The sequence below is a fragment of the Phalaenopsis equestris genome, unplaced genomic scaffold, assembly GCF_001263595.1.
Source record: "Phalaenopsis equestris unplaced genomic scaffold, ASM126359v1 Scaffold000092, whole genome shotgun sequence".
Taxonomy (NCBI): Eukaryota; Viridiplantae; Streptophyta; class Magnoliopsida; order Asparagales; family Orchidaceae; genus Phalaenopsis; species Phalaenopsis equestris.
Window position 1 is genome coordinate 85,235 of NW_018164534.1, and position 11,081 is coordinate 96,315.

The 11,081-nt window shown below is 34.4% G+C and overlaps 1 protein-coding gene across 1 annotated transcript in view; it reads right to left on the bottom strand.

The window, feature by feature from the left end:
- LOC110020126 overlaps window positions 1-10,869 on the bottom strand; it is a gene marked incomplete in the record, with an annotated part of 15,285 nt that extends 4,416 nt beyond the window's left edge. Inside the window, 7 exon segments of the mRNA XM_020718116.1 lie at window positions 8,853-8,924; window positions 9,090-9,126; window positions 9,227-9,285; window positions 9,385-9,669; window positions 9,770-9,951; window positions 10,042-10,229; window positions 10,578-10,869. Coding sequence (XP_020573775.1) covers window positions 8,853-8,924; window positions 9,090-9,126; window positions 9,227-9,285; window positions 9,385-9,669; window positions 9,770-9,951; window positions 10,042-10,229; window positions 10,578-10,671 — 917 coding nt within the window.
- Between the last annotated feature and the right edge of the window lie 212 nt (window positions 10,870-11,081).

Here is an 11,081-nt window from a genome sequence, read left to right on the forward strand (position 1 = left end):
TTTTTTTTTTAAGCGCCGACAGCCTCTCATGTTAATAGAAAGGGATTAATCCCACAAAATATTATCAAGGCTTGCCAACACTTGAATAATGCACATTCATGGCGCTCATACAAATTTGGGAGAAGATAGATATGTATTGGACTCTAGAACCTTTTTCTTTTTTGCATACTTTGGGGTCCTAGTTATAATTCAAAAGTCCAAAATAACTGCTCACAATCCATCAAGCTTTACTCAATGACAGCAAGATTCAATACAATTAACATGAATTTCAGTAGCATCAAATCATCCATAAAAATTCTAGCCTTTAATTTGTAAATCATAATTCTTCATTTACTTCAAGCCATGCCAAAAAAGACGAGTGAACTATGCACAACAGGGAGTCCACATAGCCAATAGCAGTGAGGAATATAGGTGGTTAGTATTTACTAGTGAGAAGCAATTAGGAAAAAATATTGAATAAATATAGGCAATAACATCATTAAGTGTAATAGCAGAATAATTACCAGTATGTAGGCAAAAATAGAGCAAAATAGAGAGAAAATAAAAAATAATAAGCAGATAGAAGCATACCAAAAATCAGTGGGGAAGTAGGGGAAAGGAAAACTAATAAGAGAAAATCAGGTGCAACAAACCAACAGTAGGTATCCATCCAACTCTCATATATGCTCCAACTATTAAACTAAAATTTGAACTCTAGATGTGGTGACTTTGAATTCAATGAGCCAAATTATAACATAGTAGTAATGAACTAAACCTACCAAATATTCAAAATGCTAAAGACAAAAACCTGTTTTAATAGAAACCGAGAGCCATCAGGATAGGTATTTTTACACAATTAAAAATAAAGAAAGAAAAAAACAATGAATCAATTCATAATATTCATCACAATATGTGTATCCAACTAGTATACATGTTTAGATTTCTTTCAAGTGTACTCAGATTTAAAAAAAAATGTATGAAAAAGTAAGTGCTTCATTTTGTCATGCAATTCTAGAAAAAATGTTGTGTGTTGCAAAATAACTGATTAATCATATAAATTCTATCATGTAAGATATAAGAAATTTATAATCCTCCAACATTAGTAGTGGACACAATCTCTTCATATGGAAATAACTTCTAGAACAGGATAGATAGATACATCTAGTAAGGTGTTGGATGTAAATTCACTAGAGATTGATGGAAAAAGAAAAGAATCCAAGATATTGGTAGTAGGTTCATTAAAAAAAGACAAATTAAAAACATTGAAGCTTAGAATAGTACCAAAACATCCAAAATTTTCCAATTTATAGTATTTATCCCAATGTATTGTGTTGTATGGTTTTATATGGCCTTATCTTTCTTGCACTCAATTCTACAAAAGGTTATATAGAATTTAAACGCAGCATTATCTGATCATGCAGCTTGAATTCTACTTATCTAATGTTCCCATCAGTCGCAAATTTAAAATTGTTATAATAAACAATTACCTCTTTTATAAATTTATTCAAGCAAATAAGAAAAGTTATGTGATCATGTAAATGATATAAAAGTGGAAATGAAAATGATATCATATCAAAACTAGGTCTACAAATGAGCTAATCGTCCGACAAATAACTCGTGACTTAGCTCTATTAGAGCTTGTTCATAATTGATTAACTAATCAAATAACTATGAACATCTTTATAAATGCTCAGTAAATAGATTAAGAAGCTTGAAAATCTTATTGTTCGGTTCATTTATGATTATGAACAATATAGTTTAAAGCTCATGAAACAACTCGTTAAGAAGCTCATAAACAAGCTCAATTAAAAAGATCATAAGAAAGCTTGTCAAGAAGCTTGATTCATTTATGATTATTAATAATATCATTCATAAAGCACATGAACAATTTTTTGCTCGATTGTTGTTTTTTATTGATAGTTAGTCCAATAACATTTGGAAGATAAAGATAGTATTGCTTAAATTGTAGTACTGAGCTTTGTCACAGAAGCTTATAACCAATGTGGAGGATGCAGATGGTTCACATGAATGTTCCTAAGCTTTGAGTTTATAGGATCTTGCTAGATTGGATCTTATGACTATTTTTATTATCTTAAATTAAAATTTTATTTTTCCTTTTAAATCTTGATAATGCACATCTAAGTTGCCAAATGAGCTGCACATTTAAAGTTCAATAATCACAAATAAATCAAGCTTGAGCTAAGCTCAAAACAAGTACAAAATATTCATGAATTTAAATGAAACAAACTTGAATACAATTTTTAAAGCTTGAATCGAGCTTGAGATGACCTTTAACGTGCTTCTAATAAACAAGATCGTGCTCAAATAACCTCCAGTTCAGCTCAACTCGATTCATTTGCTACCTGACAATATGCATTCTAAGGGAATAATAATTATTATTATAGTATAGTCATATACAATGAGATAATAAAGAAACCTGAAAATATGCAATTCACACAAACATGAAATGCTTAAAATAACAAATGTCTTTAAGGAAAGCTATCCTAATTATCTTAAATACTAGAGGTATTGAGTTAAACACTTTCAAATTCGACTAAACATAAAATTTCATGCTTCTTTTATGGCTTTTGTTATTAATAAATTCTTAAAATATTGATAATGATTTAAATTCTTCCTTAGGTCTATGTTTAAGAATTTGGATGTCGAGAAACTAGGAATTAAACCCAAATTCAATTTCAATTTGCTTAACAAAGAAAATTTTGTTAGAGTTTTCGAGAAGACTTAAGTTAGCTTATTCAATTAATTTATCACTTTTAGTAGCCATAATTGGATTTTGGTTCGATGAGCCTTATCAAGATTAAAAAATGAGATTTTAGGTACAACTATGATTGAATTTAGGTTTAATTAACAAGGATTAGATACAAATTTTGTATACAATTTAGGTTTAACTATTACCTTTGGTTTCATTTCAATTTAAATTTAGTTTATAATTGTAACTTAGAGTCGGAATTAATCTCTTGTTCAAATTTAATTCCTAATTTTCACAGACATGCAATAGCAAAATCAAAGTACAGCTCTTGTTTAAGTATAAATTCAAGTTTATATTTGGAAGTTTCTATGAGAATTTTAGATTCACACTCATGATTGAATTTAGTTTCTAATTGTAAGTTAGCTTTATATTCAATTGCAAGTTCAGGTTTTTGAGAATTAATGTCAATTTCGACTTCAAATTCAAGTTGCAACTCTTGTTGACCAAATTTTAATAGAACATATTCAAATTCAACACAATCAAATATGGAATTCATGTTGCAATTGTGAACCTTCATCTATTTGTAATACATTTCAAAAAAGTTCAATTGTAATTATAAATCTTCATCTAATTCAGTTTTAAAAAATATGTGTGAACTACAGTTTCTATAACGAGATTAAATTTGACCATGTATGATTTTTGTGTTAGTATATTCTTTGTAGGTTCAAGAGAAGGTAAACTTTTCTCTTTTTAGATTTTCATTACGGTTGTGATATTTCTAATAGATGATACATAGAATACCTTAATATTCAAATATCTAAATAAAAACTAAATTGATTGATGTATTGTAGTGTAAACAACCTTAATCTTGTCTCTAAGACTGTAAATGAAATAAATTGTGATAATGATACGAACGAGACAAGTTTTCATAGTAATCGGGGCAAAAATAATAGATTTTCTTTTGCCGGTAACAACAACAACAACAAAGCCTTAATCCCACTACATGGGGTCGGCTACATGAATCCTTTTTCTCCATTACGTCCTATATAAATTAAGATAATAAAGTAAGATTATTTTTTATACAATATAACCAAGTCTTTCTAGGTCTACCTTTGTCTTTCTTAAAGCCATGAGAGCCCTGTCCGGTTCGAATGTTCGATGTTTTAGGGTTTAGGGTCCAACGGGTGCAACATCGGGTCACACACCGCGTTTTTCCGGTATCGAATACGTTGAGGTTAGGTCGGCAAGTTCAGAGTTCACCAAGTTCACGTCGACGCCAGCTTGGCCGCACGCACCTAATCATTCTCATCTCGGCAACACTTTCTTAGTATTATGCTTCTCTATTAAAGGAACATTCAACGCCATAAAGCATTGCAGAACTTACCACTGTTTTATAAAATTTTCCTTTCAGTCTAAGCGGTACTTTTCTATCACACAAAAGGCCCGAAGCATTCCTCCACTTCAACCAACCAACTTGAATTCTACTATTAACATCCCCATCTATATCACCATCGCATTGAACAACCGACTTGAGATATCTAAATCGTTCACACCTTTTAATAATTTGATCACCCAAAGTTACACTTCTATTACTAGAGCTACTACTACTAAAATTACATTCCACGTATTCAGTTTTAGTTCTACTCAAATGAAAGCCTTTAGACTCCAATGTAAACCTCCATAATTCAAGTTTTTCCCGACCTTTAGTTCTACTCAAATAAATATCATATGAGTAAATTGCCCTTTTAATCTTACGTCTAACATAAGTTTTCAAATTATTTGGCAGACGGTATCATAGGTGTTGGTCTAACATTACTCTCATCCCAAAAAGACGAATTGTCCTCAAGGTGGAAGTGAGGAAACTGTTGTTGGATTAAGTCACATGGTTCCTACATGGTGTCATAATCTGGAAATCATTTCCATTTAATCAGCACTTTTTTCCCACTTGTCGATTGCTCACACACCCCTTTTAACTCAAGTGGCTCCAAGAAAACTTTCATATCATCATCATCTCCTCAGAAGTTCCCGATGCAAAAAACTTAATCTATTAATGTAACCATAATCTTGTTGTGCATAATTTCTCCCAATATTTAGATTAATAGTAGTACCCTTAGTGACTCCCACTAAACGAACCTCAGCTGATAGATTTCCATATACGACATCAACAACTGCATTAGATATTGGACGTATCCATAGATGTTGTAGCATGTACCTAGCTTGAATTCTTCCAAATTCAACATCTGCATACTTGTAGTGCCATACAAGTGAGGTATCCCAATGCTCGAAAGGAGACCAACGAGCTCTTCCTATAAAATACTTGAAAACATGCTTCAAACTATTAACCCAATAAGTGTTAACATGTTCTGACATTGTAGACATCCACTCTCAATCTATAAGATGCCATAACGTCCCATTTTATGTTGTCAGCCACATATTGTATTCCCCAAAATTATCATCTAAGACATTTGTATCACTTCCACTAAACAAATAGTAGTTGTTGGATTCTTGAAAAGTGTTGTTAATGGGTCTTTTAAGTTTACATGAAGCTTAAGTCTCATCTTCTTAATTTGATCGACTCTTTTTCTACCAGAAGATTCAGCCAACTCTATTAGCATTGAATTGAAACCCTGGGTGTAAAAATATGGGCGTAAACTGATAGGAGAAAGACCCGGTCTCTGATTATTGCATCTTTGTGTTCTCTTAGAGCCGGCAATTTGCGTGACAACTGCAAAACTTCTAAACTTGTCTTAGGAGCAATTGGATCGGTGTCGGAATGTCTACCATCTTTGTGTCATGTGTCTTTTTCAATTTATGTAATTCGGTCAAGAATCCCAACTCTGCGCCATGTATTGCCCTAACCATAGTCTCAAGTGTAATCAAGGTCTTGCATAAACTAAGGTCACCACAAAGCACCGTCAACTTGTCTCTCTCCTGGAACTCTATTGTCAAAAGTTTCCAATTCATCTTGAGTCCCCCTAAGGACTGCAACAATTTCGTACCCAATATCACGTCAGTGCTCCCTAAATCTAAGGAAAAATGTCCTCCATCACCTAAATACCTTGCAGTGTTAAAATCACATTTAAAAATTCTCCTACTCTTCTCTACCTATCTTGTCTCCATCATGACTCTAAAATTTTTTGTGTCAACCATCTCAAGCCCCAATTTCTTCAATACTTGAGTAGATATGAGTTGTGGGTGGCCCCACTATCAAATAACACCACTAGGTCATGTTCTCTTATCTATCCCTGAAGTTTCATACGGTGGTTTGGTGTTAACCCCGCCACCAAGTTCAATGAGACTTCTACCAAATCCAAGTGAGGGTGTTCCTCCTCCAGCACCACCATAACCTTCTTTTTTCTCCATCCCCTATGAGAACATGTAAGGTTTGATCCGTGCAATGGTGTCGTGGAGCAAACATCTCATCATACTAAAAATAGAGCCCATTGGCTCACGTCTCCTGAATCTCTGTCTCTATAAGAAATTTGAATGCCGCACCAGTCAGGGACTATTATTCCCGTCCCGTGGAGCCTCCCTTTGGAATCCCACTATTAGAGTTTTTGGTATCGTCGTGGTTGTAGCATTTTTGGTAGAGTGCTCCACTTGTGTTGCTCTTACTAGTCTATCCCATTACATTTTTTTTTGTTCAACAAACTACGCTAATTCCATAGACTTCCCAAATCCTCACAGTCTCAAAGATGAAGTGTTGCTTGAATATCTGGCTTAACCCCTTCATCAAGTTTCTTTTCAACACTACTTCAAGCACTACTTCTGATATCCTTCTCAAACAACCCGATAGCATCTTAATTTTTTCCCTATAATCCATAGCGAACCCTTTCTGGACCAATGCCAAAAACTACTCGTGCAAATTGCCTTCCAGCGTGGTTTTGAAATGCTCTGACAATCGGTCTTTAAATTATTCTCATTTTCTGATTACCTGACGTCATTTTTTCCATTGATACCATGCTAGAGCCTTCCCTAATAAAAAAATGGTCGTCGCTATCAATTTTTCTTCCTTTGCAGCCCATTAACAGTAAAGTATCTCTCCATGCGATAAACCCAATCATAGGCATCCTCTCCTTCAAAGATCAACATCTTTAATATCCTTATGTGTGAGTCTCCTCAATTTTCTCTACCAAAGTTTGTTCTACCCATGAAGCGGAGTTTGGGTTCGTTTCCTTGATCCTTATTGATTTACATTCTTTCGTAAGTCTGGCTAGCCCCATGATCAACTCACCCATCCCCATAAACTTCTGAATCGCATTCCGCCCGAAACGTTCTCACAGCAAAACACATTAGTGTAGTTGGATGCAGCCCTCAGCCAGGGTCCACCCACCATGCTTCTCTGTTTCAGGCAAAAATCCTTCAAATTGATTTTCTTTAGCCCCAAATTGTATGTTGTCCAGTTCCAACTGCTATCGCTCGTTCCAGTCGTATGGATGTAGTGTTATTACTTCCAATTGTTGTTGCTCAAGTCTGTTTCTGATTCCTTTGCTTGATTCCACGACTCCATATCTGCCTAAGACAGCGACGTTGCTCTAATGCCACACAAATCCTTCAAATTCATACTGCTCGCATCCACTCTCGACATCATCACTTAATCTTGTGGAAGGAAACGGCGAGGTTATTTGAAACTCCTCAATCTTCATCACTTCTTCCAACACTGTGAATCTCCCCTCCATGGACAAGAACTAAATTTCCATGGATAAGAAACGCTTCACCTCTCCCTCTAATTTCTCCTCCAAAGCATCAACTTTCTCGACCATCATTAGTCTTAAGAAGGTTATCAATCACGAAGGCGGAACTCTTGTAAGTTGCGATCCCATCATTGGCTTCCCCACTAGCTAGAATCACGACTGTATTGTGAGGTTCAGTCATGAAGGCGACTAAACTCCAGTACGTCGTAATCCCGTCGTCGGCATAAAATTTTGAAACGAGACAAGTTTCCTCAGGTATTATGACCAAAATAATAAATTTTGATTGCGTCGGTACTCAATCAAAAAAGATACAATCCCAAATACATACAAGATAATTACCTACAAGTCGAGAGTTAAGGTGGCAAATGGATATATGAGTTTGGGAGTAAAATACCTTTGATCGCTTGGTTGAGTATGGTGAAAAAAAAAAGAATATTAAGCTGAATAGAAAAATATAAATAATATATTAAAAGAATAATTGAGTGATATCTATTGAAGATAATAAAATTAAAAATACACATAATTGGGCATACATCAAAAAAGGTAAAAATGCATTAGATTAATAGATAGATAGAATAAATACTAGAGAATTAGGAAGGAAAATGATAAAATTAAGATAACATTGATACAAAATATTCAAAAATAATTTGAGAACATATTTAACATCCCGAATTATACTCAACAACAACCAATTAAAAATAAGAAATCTTAAGCCAATCACAAATAGTTTGGATAAAGCTAATGATAATAATAAATTTATCCTAAGAAATGTCAACAATTAAGAATAAATAAGCTGATTATTCTATAATAATATTAGAGTAAGCTCATTCGCATCAAGTTTTAGTCATTATAGTGCTGATTTGGAGTTGTCCTTACAACAATCTTTGAACGAGCTCCCTGAAGAGGGGCTCATGATATAAGTGAACCAACAGCAAACTTCCCTCAAGAAGTTCATAATATTAGCTATGAGCATTTGCCACATATTTAGAATTATCATAGCTAAAAGGAAGTTTTCAACAAATGGGCATGCATATCATGCATATTTTATATAAATAGAAGCAGGTGATAAATCAACTAAATCTGCAAGCTTCTTGGATTGATAACAGGTGATACTTTAAAATGGATTCATTCTAGTAAATTAATTTACTGTGGTTTGCACAAATTGAAACACAAGGATTGTAAGGCTAGAGTTAAGAAACAATCACTGTTAAACATCATAACAAATCTCTTTTAACTTCTATTAACTACTATAATCATCCATCTAATGGTAGTTTGTCCTAACAAATTTTCAAATGAGGCTCCCTTAAGCCGAGCTATTTGCACATCTAAGTGAACAATTTTGGGAAAAAGAATCGAAATATATTTTATAAAGAAAAGCCAAATAAATTCTGGTAATAACATTTCTATTAAATGTGGCATACAATAACAACTTGCAATATAATCATCTCTTAATGTCAAACAGAACTTACTTGTGCAAAAGAAGGAATACACCAGACATGATGAACATTGCCGTAACAAGAAACCATCCAATGACAACCAAGCTGAAAAAGAAACAACAAAAAGTCAACAAAAAGCTCATGACAACTAGAAGTATATAAGAAAATAAAATAAAAATATGACCGAAGGATGACAAGAAGTGTGTGTGTGTGTGTGTGTGTGTGTCTCAGAAAAACAGAGAGAGAGAGAGAGAGAGAGAGAGATCTTACACGTATACGAGGAATTGCAGTCCCAATATGGAAAAAACTGTAAGAAAATAAAGAAGAAAAACAAATATCAATTTAAAAATAACCCATTAATGTACTAATAAAGTTTCAGATTAAGAAATCAAGTGAAAAAGTCTCACTAAATCCGAGAAATGCCAACAGAAGCATCACAGCTGCGACAATGATCAGAATTAATCGCCTGCATTAAATGAAGCATATTATATCATGTGCGCACACTGCAATTAGAAGATTAAAGACATACCTTCACAGGAATGCATTATAATATGAGAAAACTTACACAGTGTTCAGCACATGTCTAATATTTTTAGAATTTTTAGACGCCCGTCTATCCAGATCATTTGCAGATGTATTAACTTTAGTCACAATGTCATCAATCCTACTTTGTACATCAGTTGGAATAAGCATATTAGTCACTTGTATCCTCTTAGCAGCCGACAAATTGCCAGAAAATCCCCTAAGGTTTTCCACAGTAAAATTTGCCTGGTTAACAACATAATCTAACGTATCCGAGCTGCTTTTGTGAAATTTTTGCTGTCCATAGTAAAGAAGAACACATCCAACACTGAAAGCATACAACATAATCAATATCAATATAATCATGAGAAATAAGGTAAAAACACAAATCCAGAATCCAATTTGAGATATGGTTGAGAACTTCATACATAGCTGCCAAGGTGAAGAGGATGAGCAATGACAGAGAGATGGCATAAGCTGATAAAGAATGAGGGTGTAAAGGACGATGACAGCAACAGTAACAGCAGGCGCTAATGATCAAAATCAATCCAAAGATCACGAACCACACAAGGGCAATACCGAACAGAGGAGCAGCAGTGAAACCAACAGACTGCAAATTGAATTGAAAAGGTTACTGAAGTTACAGAAAAATAAGCCGAAAGATATTAAAACTCCTCATGGATGAGATGGAAAATCTCACAGCCCAGTAATGTCGATTGCTGATATTCCATCCTCCAGTGTAATGTTTGAAGTCGTTCAGAGGATCTCTCCTCTCTGTTCTCTCCGAAGCCAGGATGAAAGAGGAGTTGTTAATGGAATTGCCAGAAAGGGCAGTTGGCCCCTCTGCAGCCGACCTCCTGAAGGGAAACAAGACATGTCCTCCTCTTCCTGCAGAAATCCGGTAATAAAGCTTGCAAAAACCCAATCTTTATATCGCGAAAAGCATGCTATGAATCCAACATCCAACCATTTTTCAAAAAAGACGCCTCCTTTCTCTCAGAAACGAGAAAAAAATCCAGGAAAAAAAATTATGAGGACGGGAAAAACGTATTAATCGATGATATAACAGGAAAGAGAAAAACCTGATATGGATTTCTCCAGAGATGCGGCCAGCTATGAATCCAAAATCCAATCATTTTTCAAAAAAGACGCCTCCTTTCTCCCAGAAACGAGGAAAAATAAAAATTATGAGGACGGGAAAAACGCATTAATCGATAAAACAGGAGAGGGAAAAACCTGATATGGATTTCTCCAGAGATGCGGCCTCGGAAGAGATGAATAGGACAGTTAAGAGAAGGAGAAGAGAATTATTTGCTCGAGAGAATGCCATTGATTTCTCCTGTAAGACCTCCTTTTCTTTGTTTAACGGTTTTTATGCAGAGAGTTATCCAGCGAATGACAACTAGCTGAAAATACAGGAAAGAAAAAACCAGTTCTCTCCATTTAGGAAACGTTTTTCTTACTCGGTCTCCCGTCTATTTTATACTCTTTCCATGAATGTCAGATGTGGGCTCGAGATGGTTGCAGGAACTGCCAAATGCCGAGAGGGAAGGAGACGAGCAGGGGAGTCAGCGCGGGCTTGCATAAAATTGATTTTATTTTTTGTTTTTTCTTATGCATTCTTAAACAAAACAAAACAAAAAAAAAAAAAAAAAAAATCGTTGGGATGTTTGATGAACATTGGATGAGAAAACATTTTAAACTCTTTGGCTTCAACTAATAATTTATTTATTTGTTTTT